The 19,490-nt window shown below is 40.1% G+C and overlaps 1 protein-coding gene across 8 annotated transcripts in view; it reads left to right on the top strand.

Moving 5' to 3' along the window:
• SUSD1 (sushi domain containing 1) overlaps nt 1-19,490 on the top strand; it is a 249,583-nt gene that overhangs the window by 48,328 nt on the left and 181,765 nt on the right. For all 8 annotated transcript variants that reach the window (XR_008424309.1, XR_008424310.1, XR_008424308.1 and 5 more), the window contains exons 7-9: nt 4,436-4,533; nt 5,365-5,551; nt 19,270-19,379. Coding sequence is in view for 5 of the 8 variants with exons in the window: in XM_019454192.2 (XP_019309737.2) it covers nt 4,436-4,533; nt 5,365-5,551; nt 19,270-19,379 (395 nt within the window). In the remaining 3 variants the exon portion in view is untranslated. The remainder of the gene's footprint in view (nt 1-4,435; nt 4,534-5,364; nt 5,552-19,269; nt 19,380-19,490) is intronic.

Here is a 19,490-nt window from a genome sequence, read left to right as displayed (position 1 = left end):
TGGATGGTGTGGGGCCCTCCTTTTTTTTTTTTTTTTTTTCTTTTTAAGCCAGAGAGGCCTAAGTGTCCTATAACTGGACAAGGCAAAGGCCTGCTCTGCCCGAAGTCAAACCTCGGATCTCATCATGACGCTGTGGGCACTCTGTCAGGGGACAAAGAGCCATGTGAGAGAAGAAAGAGATGGAGGTTTTCCCTGGTGCCGTGATGATCTACTCCAGGTCCTTCTTGGGCCGGAGGTGAGGAGGTTGTGGGGAACTGGTGGCCAGGAAGGGAGATAACTTTCAAGGAAGTGGACACTCCTTCAGATCTTCCTTCCCTGACTTCCAGGCACCCACCAGCCAGCCTCCTCCTCCCTCTCTTCTGCTCTTTCTCCTGTAGGTTCCCGTTGGGTTCCATGTTTCCCAGCATTCTGCCTTTGGGCTCATCTCCGTGTCCTCCCTGGACGTTCCACCTGCACCCACAGCTTCAGTGACCATCCACACATGGCTGACTCTCAGGATTATTTCTCCCCTGGATATTCTGCACATAACTCCTATCTGGCATGTTCTGAACACACTCGTTAGTCTTTTCCTCACAAACCCAGGGTAGCCCTCCCTGTGTTTCTCAGGAGAACAATAAAAGGCAATCCATTCAGACTGTCAAGCTCAAAAACTGGCAGTCAGCCTCAACTCCTGACTGTCCTTATCGCTCACCTCCTGTTGTGTCTCCCTCAGAAGTGTCTCATGGCTTTAAACACAAGGCCCTGAGACCATTCCTCCCCTTCTTTGCTGAATAACCTCTGCAGTGCCTTGGCTTTTGGCTTTGGAGTTGGACAGGCCTACTTTTGAATCCTGACTTGACAGCTTACAACCCATATGACCTCTGGCAGGTTACTTAACTTCTCTAAGCCTCATGTCTATAAAATGGACACAATAATGTCAAGCTAATGGGCTTATTTTAAATTCTTAATATATTAAAAAAAATTTTTTTTTAATATTTATTTTTTTGAGAGAGAGACTGAGCATGAGCAGGGGAGGTTAGAGAGAGAGGGAGACACAGAATCCGAAGCAGGCTCCAGGCTCTGAGGTGTCAGCACAGAGCCTGATATGGGGCTCGAACCCATGAGAGGTGAGATCATGACCTGAGCTGAAGTCAGATGCTTAACCAGCTGAGCCACCCAGGTGCCCCTAATTCTTAATATATTTTTTCTAGTTTTATTGAGAAATAATTGACCTACATCACTGCATAAGTTTAAGACGTACACCATGGTGGTTTGACTCACGTATATGGTGAAATGGGGTTATTTTGAAAATGAAATAAATGACACTTTTAAAGTACTATACATACTGTCAGACCCATAGTAATTACTCAATAAGTGTTCACTGTTGCTTCTTATGACTGCTGTTAAAATGAGATCTTTTTTTTGTAAGTTTATTTATTTATTTTTGAGAGCGAGAGAGAGAATAAGGTGGGGAAGGGCAGAGAGAAGGAGAGATAGAATCCTAAACAGGCTTTGCACCATCCGCACAGAGCTGGATGCGGGGCTCAAACTCACAAACTGTGAGATTATGACCTGAGCTGAAGCTAGACACTTAACCAACTGAGCCACCCGGGTGCCCCAAGATGAGATCTAGTCTTTAAAGATCTATCAGTGTTTGCCATATTGTAAGTGCTGAGTAAAGAGTATCCTGTTCTTACAACCTTCAGTTCTACTCCGGTGTCTACTTCAACAAATACCAGAATCATCTTTCTAAAAAAAAAAAGTTCCATTATTTTCCTGCTTTTGCTCACAGGAGTAAGTCTGCACTTAGTCTGGCGGGCAGGATCGAGCCCAGTCTGTTCTGTCTACGTCTGCAGCCTCATTTCCTGTCATTCGCCCTTCTCAGTGCCTTACGCTTCTCTGTCACTCAACACCGTGAATATGCCACACCCTCCTGTAGCTCCAGACCTGCGTTAGGTTCGCTCTGCTTGGGTGTCTTCCCCCCTCTTTAGCCATTCGTCCCTTAAGGTCATGCCCTCCACAAAGCCAGCTTCCCCAGGTCTTCTAGTGACAGTGGGTGGCTCCTTTCTCTCTACCCTGTGGTACTTGTGTGTAACTTTGTTCTAAGATTTATTGAGTTGTACTTACCTGCTTCTATGTCTGCTCCCTCCGTTAGACCACACATTCCCGAGGGAATGTTCTGATATGTTCTGATCATTGTCACAGCCCAGTGTCTGGCATGGGAGGATTCATCATTCAGTGAATGGTGAATAAAGAACCCTGGAGCCAGTTCCAAAGAGAACTTCCAGAAATGTTTTCAGTTATCAGTACTGTTAGAATGAGGGCATCTCTTTTAAAAAGGCAGCATTAATGTGGATGTTTAATACCTGATGTGTTTATAAAGAGGTCTTTCCACCTGGTGACACCTGGAGGGAAAAGCAAGCATGTTTTGTTAAACGGCCCCTTGGGATGAAATATCTGACATCCCCGTAATCAGATCTCGGTCCATCCGTGCAAGAGAGCACGGCACAGGCAGGAGGCAGATGGCAATTTTGAGATGTCATTTGCTGTTGTCATAGTGAATGAGCAGAAGGGAAGGACAAGGAAGGAAACTTTCATGTCTCCTTTCTAATCTCTGCTTGGATAGCAGGGGGGTCCTGAGTGAGAAGAACATTTGCCTCACTGGCAGTCAGAGACAAGGTGAGGGGTGGGATGTTTCCTTTTCTTTCTGGACCAGGTGGTGAGTTGGTATCAGAGTGATGTGTGAGTGAGCAGGGGAGTCCAGGGCTCCAGGGACTTTGAAGGGTGATGGGGAGGGAAGGGTCCTGGAGTATTTGGGGCTTGTTCATGCTCATGAAAGACTGGCACCAACGTCATCTTCATGCTCCTCAGGGCGGCAAACAGATAGAATCTTTACATCTCTTAGGGTACTCATGTCCACAACTGGAATATTTCTTTGATTTCATTTTATCTGTGCTCTGGGAAAAGCATTGATGTAGAGACCCAGGAATGCTTTAGACAGCCATAGGTGATCCTCTGGTGTCTCACCAGAAATTTGCCTGTTTTCCTCTCTCTGCCTGTATTTATTCTCACTTACTGATGGCTGACCTGGGTTTACCCGAGACCCAGTAATGCTGCTGATGGGGTGATTTAGTAAAGATGTAAAATCTTCTTTGGCAAAGAGATCATCCGTAGATCACAGTCTGATGGTGGCATTGGTTGTGAGTACAGGGGAAATGAGTCAATCCTACAGGTACCCAAGGTACAGGTCAGGCTCTCTTTCCCATGTTGGAGGCTGAGAAGGGAGAGACAGGGGATGAGATGAGGGGAGGCATCTTCTGAGATGGGGAATTCTCTTTCTCACCCTTCTTGTAATCATTCTCCTCCTCCTCTTCCTCCTCCTCCTCCTCCTTCATGTTCATTCATTTTTGAGAGAGAGAGAGAGAGACAGAGTCAAGCAGGGGAGGGGCAGAGAGAGAGGGAGACACAGAATCTGAAGCAGGCTCCAGGCTCCAAGCTGTCGGCACAGAGCCCGATGCAGGGCTTGAACCCACAAATGGTCATATCATGACCAAAGCTGAAGTCGGACACTTAACCCCCTGAGCTACCCAGGTGCCCCTTTCTCACCCTTCTCGATGGGAGTCTTATCTTGGGTTTCCCAGAAAACAGAGCCTGTGGCACAGGGCTTATATTTATTACACAAGGGGGAATGACACCCTGGGAAGCAGGAGTGGGGTAAGGTGAGTAAAACAGGGGAGGAAAGAGAGCCAGTACAATCCCTTGGAAACTGTGTTACCTCAGAACCAATGCCCTCATATGGTTTCCCACACTGCCAAATTTATTACATGAAATACACACAATATTCAAGCAGAACAACTTGAAGAAATCTGTGGCTTTCTGATCAGAATTAAATAGCTTCAGTTAGAGGAGCCCCAGAATTATCCAGGGACCTTGTGGGGAATTTATGTAGTTTACCCCACACTGCTGCTGAAGAATGGCCCTGTGTGTGGTGATGCATGTCATTTCCTTGTTGGGAACAGCAGTGACCTGGAAATAAGAGCATTGTGTCAGCCAGGTCAGATGGGGAAGCCAGAAACAGATCTTACCTACGTGGCTGCAGGGAAGATTCAGGGCTCAGCTCTGGGCCTCTCCATCCCACATGAGTGGAACGCCAGTGGCATCCAGTGGTCTGCCAGGCCAATCACAGGTTGGAATTCTTACCCACACTCAAGTGGCTATCTGTCTTTTCTTTTCCTCCAAGTCAGGTAATGGGCCAGGCTCATCTTTGATGAAGATGAATTGGGTGATTGGCCTGGGGCAGCTCGAATTGCCTGATTTGGCTTCTGAATCAGAGCATGAATGGTGATATGCCGAGTTGTCAGCTGCACAGATAAACTACGTCCATCATGATTGCCATTGGGATTTTTCCAAAGCCCATTGATGCATTTTGTGAGTGGACTCTCTTTTTCTGTTTTAGAAATAATTGCAGAAGTTAATGATGTATCAGTGTTTAATAACAGCTGTGTGAGGTGGCAAATAAACCCAGGAAGAACAGTCTCCAAGATTATCTATGTGGTAAGTAAAATGATCAACGTTTTCTTGACAGGGCAGAAATAGTATGCGACAGGAACGTGACTTGGAGGGACTTCCTGCTATAAGGTCTTCTCAATCTAGTATATGTGCTGCCGAAGCGAGCACTAAGGTCTTTTCAATCTAATTGTCTGATTGTCCTTTTAAAAAGTGATCAGAATTTTTAACATAGTCTGGTGTATTTTATTTTACATTCTGTGTTTAATATATTTGTCATTCGACGGAGTATACGTGTGGGGGATATATTTATATTTGGCATCATCACTATCGCTTGTTTCCAAGCACTTGTATTTCACTCCTCCAGAGGGGGCCTGGAAGCATCTGCTGACTGGGTGACAGGATGCAGAGAGTGGCTCTCAGGTTGTGACTGCCTCCTTGATGGCTGGTCATTCATGTCATTTTATGTCACTTCTTAGGGTGAGACTTCATCATCAGATACCTGATAGCAGAAACTTAACCTATTCATCTCCCCTGGGTGCGCAGTGTAGTAGGGGCATGGGTTCCGGCCCCACAAAGGGTCTCTCTCCGTTGTTTTTTTATTTCTTTAATTTTTTAAATGTTTATTTGTTTTTGAGAGAGAGAGGGACCAAGACTGTGAGTGGGGGAGGGGCAAAGAGAGAGGGAGACACAAAATCCCAAGTAGGCTCCAGGCTCTGAGCTGTCAGCACAGAGCCTGATGTGGGGCTCGGACTCACGAACCGTGAGATCATGACCTGAGCTGAAGTCGATGCTTAACCAACAGAGCCACCCAGGCGCCCCTCTCTATTGTTTTAACTGGAGTCATGGTGGGTTCTTTTTTCTTTCTCTCTCCCAAAGATACACATAAAAGGACAACGGTTGCACCCTGTGGAATCAGTTCATGAGGAGACCGTCAACTTGACCACAGACAGCAGGACCCCTGAAGTGTGCCTAGATCTGTACCCAGGCACCAACTACACCGTGAGCATCTTCACCGCCCTGCCCACACGCTCCGTGCCCACCATCATTGGGTTCCAGACAGCTGGTAGGTAGAGGTGAAGTCTCATTGCCTCCTAGGAAACGTTAAGCACAGGATGTGGGGAAGTGTACTTCAGAATCAACTGAGCCTGAGAGTTCCCACTTATTTTCTGAGATCTGTAGCCAGGAGGATGCGGTTACTCTAGGGTTCAGAACCAGCGCAGGTCTAGTAAGAGAGATTCCTATCTTACTGATGCGCTGATGTATTGTTTCACAGCTGGGTCCCTGGTTGAAATGGAAAGTAAGGAGACATTTAAAAGAGGAGAATATTTGGTGACGGTGCAGCCAATTCCCAATTATCCAAGGAACTAGAGAGTAGCCATGTGGCTTATCTTTGGTCGGAAAGGGCAAGGTCATTTCTTACTCTTGGCTACGAGAGAGGAGGAGCAGAGAGGGTGACCTAGCAGCTTTCCATCTAGGTAGGAAACTGACCCCAGGACTGGTGAGGGGTGGGAATCAAGTTGACAGTGAGTGAGTGGATAGGGAAGAGGCAGCCCTAAGATGCAGGAAGGGAGATATTAAGTGAGAAGAGAAGTGGACAGGAAGGAGTTTCAAAAAGTAGTAATAAACCTCACTGCACATAGTTATCACATGATTTTTACAACAATATTGTGACAATTATAATAAATTTTTTTTTCGTAATTTTGGTTATGGGGTGTCAGGACTGATTAAATACCTTATAAGCAAATCTCAAGAAGCCATTAGTGTCATTTATTATTTTGGGTGAGTGGAGGTGGTTCTCAACTAGCTGTTGGATGTCCCACTTAAAATGTACCTCAGCCTTCGGGTATTACTACCACCAGGAACTGGGAAGTGACATGGATTTGGCAGAAATAATCGAATAGTCTGCTGATCTTAACAATAGAAAGCCAAATATGAAATTACACAGATTAGATTCCTAAGGTACTTATATATAAAAAACCCAAAATATTTCTTTCTAAACAAATAATATGTAGGGAAAGATGTTGTAGAATTAATATAACTAGAGAATCTTATTCAAAATTAATGATAAACTGCTGTGGGTTTAGTAGGAATAGGTCTTATTGGGGCATATTTCTCACATCCAATTTTGGCTCAGGTTGTGAGTTTGAGCCCCGCATCGGGCTGTCTACTGTCGGCACAGAGCCTGCTTCAGATCCTCTGCCCCTTTCTCACTCTGCCCCTCCCCCACTTCTTTCTCAAAAATAAACATTTAAAAAGTAGTATGTCTTCTTCTCTTTTTTATAAGTTTTAAATTTTAATACAGTACAGTTAACATACAGTGTTACATGAGTTTCAGGTGTAAGATATAGTGATTCAGCAATTTTCTACATTACTCAGTGCTCATCACGATAAGTGTATTCTTTTTTTTAATGTTTTATTTATTTTTTTTGAGGGGGGAAGGGGCAGAGAGAGGGACAGAGGATCCAAATCAGGCTCTGCACTGACAGCAGTGAGCCTCTGCAATGACAGCAGTGAGCTGATGTGGGTCTTGAACTCACGAACCATGAAATCATGACCTGAGCCGAAGTCAGCCACTTAACCAACAATAAGTGCATTCCACGATAAGTGTATTCTTTTTTTTTTAAAGTTTTTTTTTTTTAATTTTTTTTAATGTTTATTTATTTTTGAGACAGAGAGAGACAGAGCATGAATGGGGGAGGGTCAGAGAGAGGGAGACACAGAATCTGAAGCAGGCTCCAGGCTCTGAGTTGTCAGCACAGAGCCCGACTCTGTGGGGCTCAAACTCATGACCTGAGCCGAAGTCAGATACTTAACCCACTGAGCCACCCAGGTGCCCCATAAGTATACTCTTAATACCCTTCACCTGTTTCATCACCTCCCTCCTCTCTGGTAACCGTCAGTTTGTTCCCTATACTTAGGAGTCTGTTTCTTGGTTTCTCTCTCTCTTTCCTTTTGTCATTTGTTTTGTTTCTTAAATTCTACAGATGAGTGAGATCATATAGTATTTGTGTTTTTCTGATTTATTTTACTTAGCATTACACTCTCTAGCTCCATCCATGTCATTGCAAATGGCAAGATTTCATTCTTTTTTATGGTTGAATAATATTCCTCTGTGTGTGTGTGTGTGTGTGTGTGTGTGTGTGTGTGTGTGTGTGTGTGTGTGTATGTATGTGTGTGCATGTACGCATGCCACATCTTTATCCATTCATCAGTCAACAGATACTTGGGCTGCTTCCATGTCTTGGTATTGTAAATAATGTTGTGATAAACATAGGGTTGCATGTATCCCTTTGAATTGGTGTTTTTGTATTTTTGGGATAAAATACCCAATGATGTGATTACTGGGCCATAGGGGTAGTTCAGTGTTTAACTTTTTGAGGAACCTCCATACTGTTTTCCACAGTGGCTTCACCAGTTTGCATTCCTACCAACAGTGCATGAGGGTTCCTTTTTCTCCACATCCTCAGTAACACTTGTTGTTTCTTGTTTTGTTGATATTAGCCATTCTGACAGGTGTGAGGTCATATGTCATTGTGGTTTTGATTTGTATTTCCCTGGCGATGAGTGATGTTGAGCATCTTTTCATCTATCTGTTGGCCATCTGTATGTCTTCTTTGGAGAAATGTCTGTTAATGTCTTCTGCCCCTTTTTAAATTAATTGGGTTATTTGTTCTTTGGGTATTGAGTTGTATCAGTTTTTTATATATTTTGAATACTTTTTATTGGTATGTCATTTGTAGATATTTCTCCCATTCCGTTGGTTGCCTTTTAGTTTGGTTGATTGTTTGCTTTACTCTGCAGAGATTTTCATTTTGATGTAGTCCCAGTTTATTTTGTTTTTGTTTTCCTTGCCTTAGGAGACATATCTAGAAAAATGTTGCTATGGTCGATGTCAGAGAAATTACTGACTGTGCTTTCTTACAGGATTTTTGTGGTTTCAGGTCTCACATTTATTTATTTAAAAAAAACTTTTAAAAATGTTTTTATTTATTTTTGAGACAGTGAGAGACAGAGCATGAACAGGGGAGGGTCAGAGAGGGAGACACAGAATCCGAAACAGGCTCCAGGCTCTGAGCTGTCAGCACAGAGCCTGACGCGGGGCTCGAACTCATGGACCATGAGATCATGCCCTGAGCCGAAGTCAGACACTTAACCGACTGAGCCACCCAGGCGCCCCAAGTCTCACATTTAGGTCTTTAATCCATTTTGAGTTTATTTTTGTGAATGTTGAAAGAGAGTGGTCCAGTTTCATTCTTTTGCTTGTTGCTGTCCAGTTTTCCCAACACCATTTGTTGAATAGATTTTGCCCACTGCATATTGTTTCCTGCTTTGCCCAAGATTAATTAACCATATAATTATGGATTTATTTCTGAGTTTTCTGTTCTGTTCCATTGATCTATTTGCCTGTTTTTGTGCCAGTACCATAGTGTTTTGATCACTACAGCTTTGTAATAAAACTTGGAGTCTGGAATCATGATGCCTCCAGTTTTGTATTTCTTTTTCAAGATTTCTTTGGCTATTTGAGGTCTCTTCTGGTTCCATACAAATTTTAGAATTGTTTGTTCTAATTCTGTAAAAAATGCTGTTGGTATTTTGATAGAGGTTACATTAAATCTGTAGATTGCTTTGGGTAGTACAGACATTTTAACAATGTTTGTTCTTTTTCTAAGTTTATTTGTTTTGAGAGAGAGAGAGAGAGCAAGCACGAGCCAGCGGATGGGCAGAGAGAGAGGGAGAGAATCTCAAGCAGGCTCTGTGCTGTCAGCTCAAAGCCCGACGTGGGGCTCAATCCCATGAACCATGAAATCATGACCTGAGTTGAAATCAAAAGTTGATGTTTGACTGCATCACCCAGGCACCCTACAATATTTGTTCCTTCAATCCATGACCATGGAATGTCTTTCCATTTATTTGTGTTATCATCAATTTTTTTTCATCAGGGTTTTATAGTTTTCTTTCACCTCTTTGGTTATGTTTAGTCCTAGGCATTTTATTGTTTTTGATGGAATTGTAAATATGATTGTTTTCTTAATTTGTCTTTCTGCTGCTTCATTATTGGTGCAAAAGATTTCTGTATGTTGATTTTGTATCCTGTGACTTTGCTGAATTTATCAGTTCTAGTAGTTTTTTGGTGGAGTTTTTAGGGTTTTCTATATGTAGTATCATGTCATCTGTAAATAGTGAAAGTTTTACTTCTTTGTTACCAATTTGGATGCCTTTTATTTCTTTTTGTTGTCTGATTGTTGTGGCTAGGACTTTAAGTATTATGTTGAATAAAAGTGTTGAGAGTGAACATCCTTATCTTGTTCTTGACATTAGGGGAAAAGCTCTCAGTGTTTCCCCATTAAGGATGATGTTAGCTGTGGGTTTTTCACACATGGCCTTCATGTTGAGGTATGTTCCCTCTAAACCTACTTTGCTGTGGGTTTTTTTATCATGAGTAGATGTTGTACTTTGTCAAATACTTTTTCTGCATCTATTGAAATGATCATATGGTTCTTATACATTCTCTTATTGATGTGATGTATCATGTTGATTGATTTGTGAATATTGAGCCACTTTTGCATCCCAGGAATAAATCCCACTTGTTTGTGGTGAATGATTTTTTTTAATGCATTGTTCAATTCATTTTGCTAGTATTTTCTTGAGGGTTTTTGCATCCATGTTCATCAGAGATATTTACCTGTAGTTCTCTTTCTTTTGTGGTGTCTTTATCTGGCTTTGGTTTCAAGATGATACTGGCCTAATAGAATGAATTTGGAACTTTTCCTCCCTTTTCTATTTTTTGGAATAGTTTGAGAGGAATGGGTATTGACTCTTCTTTAAATGTTTAGTAGAATTCACCTGTGAAGCCATCTGGTCCTGGACTTTTGTTTGTTGGGAGTTTTTTGATTACTGATTTAATTTCTTGGCTGGTTATTGGTCTGTTCAAATTTTCTATTTATTCCTGTTTCAGTTTTGGTAGATTATATGTTTCTAGGAATGTATCCATTTCTTCTAGGTTGTCCAGTTTATTGACATATAGTTTTCCTAATATTCTCTTACAAGAGTTTGTATTTCTCTGGTGTTGGTTGTTATTTCTTCTTTCTCATTTGTGGTTTTGTTTGAGTCCTCTCTCTCTTTCTCTCTCTTTTTTTTTTTTGGTGGGGGGAAGGGTCTGGCTATAGGTTTATCAATTTTGTTGATCTTTACAAAGAACCAGCTTTCATTGTTCTGTTCTATTGTTTTTTGGTTTCTGTATCATTTACTTCTTCTACTCTAATCTTTATTACTTCCTTCTGGGTTTAGGTTTTGTTTGTTGCTCTTTTTCTAGCACCTTTAGGACTTAGGTTGTTTATGTGAGATTTTTCTTGCTTCTTGAGGTAGGACTGTATTATTATAATCTTGCCTCTTAGAATTGTTTTCCTGCATCCCAAAGATTTTGGGTCATTATGTTTTCATTTTTATTTATTTCCATGTAGTTTTTGTTTGATTTCTTGGTGGACCCATTCATTGTTTAGTAGCATGTTATTTGACCTCCATGTATTTGTACCCTTTCCAAATTTGTTTTTTGTGGTTGATTTCTCATTTCATAGCGCTGTGGTCAGAAAAGATGCATGGTACAGCTTCTATCATTTGTTGAGACTTGTTTTGTGGACTGTTATATGATCTGTTCTGGAGAATGTTCCATGTGCACTTGCAAAGAATGTGTATTCTGCTGTTTTAGGATGGAGTATTCTGAATATATCTGTTAAATCCATCTGTTCCAATGTATCATTCAAAGCCGCTTTTTCCTTGTTGATTTTCTGTATGAACGATCTGTTCATTGATGTAAGTGGGGTGTTAAAGTCCCCTCCTATTATTGTACTACTGTTGATTAGTTCCTTTATGTTTGTTATTAACTGGTTTATGTATTGAGTGCTTTCATGTTGGGTGCATAAATACTTACAATTGATCTATTGTCTTGTAGGAATGTCCCCTTTATTATTACAAAGTGTCCTTCTTTGTTTCTTTTTACAGTCTTTGTTTTAAAGTCTTTTTCCATTTTAAGTATTGCTACTTCAGCTTTCTTTTGACGTCTATTTGTGTGATAGATGTTTCTCCACCCCCTTGCTCTCAATCTGCAGGTGTCTATACGTCTGAAATGAGTCTCTTGTAGGCAGCATATAGATGGGTATTGTTTTTTAATCTCTTCTCTCACCCTATGTCTATCGATTGGAGCATTTAGTCCATTTACAATCAAAGTAATTATTGATAGATATGTATTTACTGACGTTTTGTTGTTTTATAGTTTTAGTTTTTCTAGGGAATAGGTCTTATTGAAAAGACTTCAAACTCATGTGTCATTATTTAGTCAAAATGACAGCTTGCTGTTCAGTGTCAGCTGTTTTTACTAATACCCAGTTACCTCTACAAGGTAATTTCTCTCCAAGAAAAAGATGGTCTGTAGGGTCAGACAGACGTGGTTTGCATTTTAACTCTGCATTGAAGAGTTTGGTGACCATGGCTGAGTATTTAAATGTCTCCAGATCTCTTTCCTCTGCCTGAAATTTTAAGTGGAATTGGATTAAATTTGCAAGTTAATCTAGTGAGAATTGGGTTATATGGAGGCATCCCAACTGGGAAAAAGTACATTTCTACATTTACTCAATATTACTTAAGTTTTATCTTTTCTGTTCATATATGCACTGTTGTAAAGATTTGCCATTCTCTTCCTTTAGATCCTGCACATTTGGTGATCTGATCTCATTATAAGCTTCATGCTAGTTCTCTTAAAATGAATTGGGAAGTCTTCCATATTTTTTATGCTCTAGAAAAGTTTGTATCACTTTGGAATTTTGCCTTCCTCTAAAGTTGGACACATTTTCTCTTGAGATCGTTAGGTTTTATCCCTTTTGGGAGATAATTCTTTGATAACTTTGTTAATTTCTGCTATGACTTTTTTAAAAAATCTGTTTATGTTTCCTATAATTTCTTCAATTTTTTTTTAATTTTTAAAAAAAGTTTAGTTTTTTATTAAAAAAAATTTTTTTTTAGTTTATTTATTTTGAGAGAGAGAGAGAGAGAGGGAGGAAGCTCATGTGAAAGCAGGGAGAGGGGCAGAGAGAGAGAAGAGAGAGAATTCCAAACAGGCTCTGCATGCTGTCAGTGCAAAGCCTGAGGTGGGGCTTGAACCCATGAACCATGAGATCATGACCTTAGCTGAAATCAAGAGATGCTTAACTGACTGAGCCACCCAGGTGCCCCTATTTATTTCTGAGAGAGAGACAGAGAGTGCCAACGAGTAGGGAGGGGCAGAGAGAGAGGGAGATAGAGAATCCCAAGTATTCTTCATATTGTCAGCACAGAGCCTGACTCAGGGCTCGAACTCATGAACTGAACCATGAAATCATGACCTGAGTTGAAATCAAGAGTCGGACATGTAACTGACTGAGCCTCCCCAGCGCCCCCTTCAGTCAATTTTCATTATTTGTATTTTCCTAAAAGAGTATGGGTGAGATTTTAAGTATATCAGTGGAATGTCATGTGGAATATTTACTGACAATTCCTCTGGGGTTACAGGTTATATAACCCCAGGTTATTTTGATTCCTAATTTGGGTTTTCTCTCAAAAATTGATTAGCTTAGCTTGAGTTGTTTGTTTTATTACTGTTCCTTTCCCTGAAGAATAAACTCTTGGTTTTTTAAGTGTTTTTCTTTTTCTATGTCATTAATTTCTCCCCTTAGTTTTATTATTTCTTTCTCCTTGATTCTCTTAAGTTGGTTATATATTGTTCTATTAAGAAATTCTTCCACTGAATGTATAATTCAACATATTTCCATTTTTTCCTGTTTGAGCATAAAAGTCTTTAATGCTTCTGAACTTGAGCATTGGTAGAATTCCTTAGACACTGATATATATTCTCTTTATCCTTACTTTCTAGGCATGATATAATTGTGATTCTGATTTTCTCTTTGATTGATTTTCTCTTTGGTTGAAGAAATGTTTATGAGTGTGTTAATATATGTTCTCTTTATGTTTACTTTCAAAGCATTACATAATTGCTATTTTGATTTCCCCATTGACTGAAGGATTAATTATAAGTGAATTATACAAGTGGCAGGTTTTCTTTTTGTTTTTTTTTTAACATTTAACTTTGTTGTTAATTTCTAGTTTTATTACATTTTGGTATTTTGGGGGGGGGACTTATTGACATTTTCTTGGGGCTTATTATTTGGGAAAGTTTTGTGATAATGTTTGCTTGTGAGTAGAGTAAGATCTGGTCTTCAGTCAACTTTATTAATAAAGTTATTCAGATCTTCTATTTTTTGTTGTATTATTGGTTTTTGGTTACTTGGATCGCCATTTTTCTCAGTCTCTCTCAGAAATCCTAATTGTTTTCTTTCACACATTTTGATGTTCTGATATTTATGTCTTAATTGCAGAATCTAACTTTCATTAGTAATAAATGGCTTACTTTAACCTGTATAATATTTTTTGCCTTGGAATATAGTTTGCTAACAATATTGGTTTTCTTGATTTCTTTGTGTATCTATTTGCATATGTTTTTGTTCACTGTTGTTCCTTTTTAATAAGAAAAATTTTAATTTTCGTGTAGTTAATGTACAGTGTTATATCAGTTTCAGGTGTACAATATAGTGATTCAGAAGTTCCATGCATGACTCAGTGTTCATCATGATTACTGTTTTTAAAAAAAATTTTAATGTTTTTATTTTTTTTGAGAGAGAGAGAGAGAGAGAGAGAGACCGAGTGCAAACAGAGGAGGGGCAAAGAGAGAGGGAGACACAGAACCTGAAGCAGGCTCCAGGCTCTGAGCTGTCAGTACAGAGCCCTGTGCGGGGCTCAAACTTGTGAGCCACGAGATCATGACCTGAGCCAAAGTCGGACACTTAACTGACTGAGCCACCCAGGCGCTCACATGATTAGTGTACTCTTAATCCCCTTCACTTGTTTCTCCATTCCCATATTCTAAACACTTTTGTTCTTAAAAGCTGTCTGAATAACATTGCTGTAGATGTACTCTAGGAAGCAGCATATACTGTGAGCCTTCTTGAGAAAAGCTTTTTGTTTTTTTTTAATTGAATCTTTACAAACTTTTTTTTAATGTTTATATATTTATTTTGAGAGAAAGAGATAGAGCATGAGCAGGGGAAGGGCAGAGAGGGAGACAGAAGTCTGAAGCAGGCTCTGCACTGACAGCAGAGGGCCCGATGCAGGGCTCAAACCCACGAATCATGAGATCATGACCTGAGCGGAAGTCAGACACTTAACTAGCTGAGCCACCCAGGCACCTTGAGAAGAGTTTTGTTTTTAAGTAGATAAGTTAAGCAATTTATTTACATTTAGTGTTCTTTGTAATATGATTTTCTTCTTCTGTCATCTTAATTTTTTTTTCTTTTTTATGTTGCTTTGCTATGTCCATTGTTTTCTATCTTTTTGCTACATAAATTTCTTTTTCAGTGATTCAGAGAGTATAGATTTTGTTTTTATTCTATGTTGTACATTAAAAAACAAACAAAATCCTATTTGAATGTATATTTTTCTGATTACCAGTGTTCTGAAATAATGTTAATTTCTTCCTGAATAAAGAATTTAGCATTCTGTACTTCCTTTTTTTCCTTCCCCTCTTGCTTCCCTTATGTTATTGGCTTAATACAGCATTTTACTGCCAGCTTCTTATTTTTAATCATTTTAAACATGTATCTTTGTTTATTTTTTAAAAGTTTTTTTTTTTTAATTTATTACTTATTTTTGAGAAAGACAGAGAGAGTGCAAGCAGGGGGCAGGGAGAGAGGGAGAATCTCAAGCAGGCCCCGTGCCATCAGCTCAGAGCCTAATGTGGGCTTGAACTCACCAACCGTGAGATCATGACCTGAGCCAAAGTTGGACACTCAGCCGACTGACCCACCCAGGCGCCCTGGCCTTCACTATTTCTTTTTTCTTTTCTTTTTCTTTTTCTTTTGTTTTTTTTTTGCCTTCACTATTTCTAATGCACTTTAAATTCTGTTGTTGGACTTGCATTTCCTTTTGTTTCTTGTCTCATCTAGTTCCTTTTTTTTTTTTTTTTTAAGTAAGGTCTAGGTCCAACATGGGGCTTGAACTCAACAACCCCCTAGATCGAGAGTCACATGCCCTACAGACTGAGCCAGCCATGTTTTCTTTTTCTTTTTGCCTCTCAACCAATTTCCTTTCTGCTATTGCATTCTCTTATTAACTCATCCTTTATCCCATTTTAATCTATCTTTAAAATTTTTTTACTGAAGGTACAAAACAGATGTTGCCTAATTATACTATTACTTTGCTCAATATTTTTAAACTTTTATTTATTTATTTTTAAAATATTTATTTATTTTTGAGAGAGAGAGAGAGAGCGCGCGCAACTGCAAGAGGAGAAGGGCAGAGAGAGAGCGAGAGAGAATCCTAAGCAGAGCCTGATGCAGGGCTTGATCTCATGAACTACAAGATTATCAGTGAGCTAAAATCAAGAGTCAGATGCTTAACTGACTGAGCCACCCAAGCAATCCAATTGTTTTTCAAAGAATATTTATTCTTTGCCTCTTTGTAGAATTGTTTCACAGGCTTTTTTTTTTTCTAGATTACTTATTTTTCTAGATTACTTCTAGATTATTTTCTAGATTATTTCTAGATTACTTATTTTTTTCTAGATTACCATAAGTAATCTTGTTACTTTATTACAATAAGTAGTAAAAGTTTTATCTAGGTCTGATATTTCCCTCATAATAAAATGGATGGCATTCTCTCTCATTTTGCTTTTTATTGGATGATATTAGTGTGTGCTTTTGTCACATCTCATCTTGAAGGATTTGCTGCTGATTGGATAATCCAGCATCCTTCAGGAAACAACTAGCTGTGAGAAAGCCCACTGGCTTGAGCTTTATTTCTGAGCACTTTGCTGTCTTGATTAGTGAAACTGGTGCTCTCGGACAGTGTCCGTTGTCCGACTTCATTGTGATGCTGTGGTCTACGGAGGCAGGAGAGCACTGAGTCCCTCCTTCTGCCAACACAGGCTCTCTGTCAGGTGGGCCTTCCAGGTCCCTGGGCCTCCGTGTAGAAGTCGTTCCATGTCACTGGTCTCCAGTATGCTAAGGAAGGACTATTATTATTATTACTACTACTAGTAGTTGTAATAGTAGTATATATTACTTTTTACCCTGGCTGCCTGTCAGCATTGCCTGGTGAATTAAAACAAAATACAGATGTGTATTCACACCTCAGATCTGTGTCTGGGCCATTCTGATGTTCAGATAGGATCAGGAACTACGAGGCTCAATTGTTCCAAGTGGAGCATCCATCACTTATGTGTCCTGTTGCTGTCCTTACTTCTAGCCCCTACCTCTGTGGGCACCAGTTTCTCCTCCAGTTCCTTCCTTGAACACTTTGAGGCCATGCCCCTTTGCTTGATGGCAAAGGCACATAGTAGCTCTCGGTATCTTCCTTTCATCTGGTCTCTTCCGCACGGTGCTAAGCAGAAACATCTTCATGTTTATGCCTTGTGTATGTCAACCCACCCTTCTTTCTAACCCAGATGCAAATTTTGACCCATTTTTACTATTCTCAGTCACTTCTGTCAGGACTGGGGGTGGGAAGTGAGAGCCAGATGCCTTTGTTCACATTGCCATCTTCCCCTGAATTCAGACTATGATGGCTGTGAGTGAGAAATCCTACTGAGCTGGGAACTATGCAGGCAGTACTTCTATTTTATGTTCCGTTTGTGAACAGACATATACTGTGTGTGGTAGTCCTTACAGACATGTATTTGGTGTGCCTCAAAATCATGCACACACGTAGCAATTTTTGCTTCTGATGTCCTTATTAAATCTTTAAAAGGATCTTATAAAATCTTTAAATCTGAGCCTGGGTGGCTCAGTGGGTTAAGTGTCCAACTCTTGATTTGAGCTCAGGTCATCATCTCATCATGGGTTGTGAGTTTGAGCCCTGTGTCGGGCTGTGCACTGACAGCGAGGAGCCTGCTTGGGATTCTCTCTCTCCCTCTTTCTCTGACCTTCCCCTGCTCAAGCTCCCTCTCTTCCTCAAAAATAAATAAATAAATAGGGGCGTTTGGGTGGCTCAGTTGGTTAAGCGTCCAACTTCAGCTCAGGTCATGATCTCACAGTTTGTGAGTTTGAGCCCCGCATCAGATACTGCTGCCGGCACAGAGCCTGCTTCGAATCTTCTCTCCCCCCCACCCCACTGTCTGCCCCTCCCCGTCTTGTGCACTCTGGCTCTCTAAAAATAAATAAACTTTTTGAAAAAAATAAATAACAGCTAAAAAGTTGTGAAGATAAAGGGGAGAACAAGTGATAGATAGGTCTTCGAATTGTCTCTCATAACCATAGTTTTACATTTTCCAATTATAGCTAAGAATATTTTCTCCCAGCTAATTGCCTTGTGTTGCATGTGTGAGTGATGTCTAAAATGCTGTGGGCAATTTTGATTTTGAATAATTTGTTGTCATTATTACTTCTTAGGTAGCAGAGACTCCCATGGGAGAAATGTAGTTTTCTAGGTAGTTATAAAAAGCCTCTTCTTTCTGATAGACATTTAAATTTTTTCTCATTTGACAAAAATGTACTGGCTTGTTAGGAAACTTTCTTTTCCTTGCAAATTAGCCATGGTATTCCTAGACATTCTGTAAGGTGTTTTTTTGTTTTTGTTTTTTGTTTTGAGAGAGTGAGGGAGAACACATAAATGGGGTAGAGGGGCAGAGGGGGAGAGAGGGAATCTTAAGCAGGCTCCACACTCAGCACAGAGCCGGACATGGGGCTTGATCCCATGACTCTGGGATCATGACCTGAGCCAAAATCAGGAGTCAGATGCTCAACCGACTGAGCCACTCAGGTGTCCCTGTGAGTTTTTTACTCATTAGTAACAAACCTCTTCACTCTCAATGACACGTGAAGAAACTAGAACATTGAAGGAATAAATTAGACTGGAGGAGGTATGAAATTACTTTTTTTTTTTTTTTTTAAACCAGCAGTTGAAATAAGTCTGCTCTCTGATTATGTTACTGCCTTAGTTTTCTGAGTAGCTCTTGAAATACTGCCTGCTATGAAGCAAACATCTTGCCTGGCCATCTACTTTCTGATCATCTTCTAGGTAGGAAGCCCCCACTCTGAGAGTTCTAATCCATGCTCTTTGACTTTTATTGATCTTTTCCTTATTCTCAGACTTTCTAGCTTTTGACACATTTCCCTCCATGACATTTTACATATGGACTATCCAAGTGATATCCAACTTTCTAAAAGTATCACAGCTTTATTAGATTACATTGATTAATTTTTTTAATGTTTGTTTATTTATTTTGAGAGAGAAAGAGAGCAAGCAGGAGAGGGGCAGATAGAGAAGGGGAGAGAGGATCCCAAGTAGGCTCCTCCCTGTCAGCACAGAGCCCGACATGAGGTTTGATCTTTCATGGACCGTGAGACCATAACCTGAGCTGAAATCAAGAGTGAGACGCTTGACTGAGCCAATGAGGGGCCCCCTATTAGTTTACATGGATTTTTAAATATGAATTATTTCATCTGATTCTCTCAATAGCCTGTGATGTAATAAAAAGCAAGTCAGGGATTTCACAAAGAAGGACACTGAGGTTTGGAGGGCTTAAGTGACTTAGCTAAGGTCATGCAATTAAGAAGTTGTGGAGCCAGGACTTGAAGCCAAATGTGATACCCTTGCTGTTAAACACCCTGTTGGCTTTTATAAGGTGTCAGTTTCAAATGTTACTTAGTCAAGATATGTTTTGCTAAGATATACAACCTGTCCACATGTCTTATCTTTTAGAAGATGATCTCTCAGAAGATGATGCAACTTTCAATATTTCAATATTCAGCGAAGCTTGTTTGAAACTGAGCAGGGGCCCTAGGAAAGCTGGATCAGAACAAACGTACCAAGTAAGAAGATCTCTCATGCTGTCTGTCAAAGTACTGTGTCACTTAAAAATTTGGGTGCTCTCCAAGTGAGGATCCAAAGTATTTAAAAACACTGATAGAATGAATGTCTAG

This window comes from Panthera pardus, unplaced genomic scaffold, assembly GCF_024362965.1.
Source record: "Panthera pardus isolate Hobbes unplaced genomic scaffold, ASM2436296v1 HiC_scaffold_20, whole genome shotgun sequence".
NCBI classification, from domain to species: domain Eukaryota; kingdom Metazoa; phylum Chordata; class Mammalia; order Carnivora; family Felidae; genus Panthera; species Panthera pardus.
This window is presented reverse-complemented; position numbering and strand designations above follow the sequence as displayed.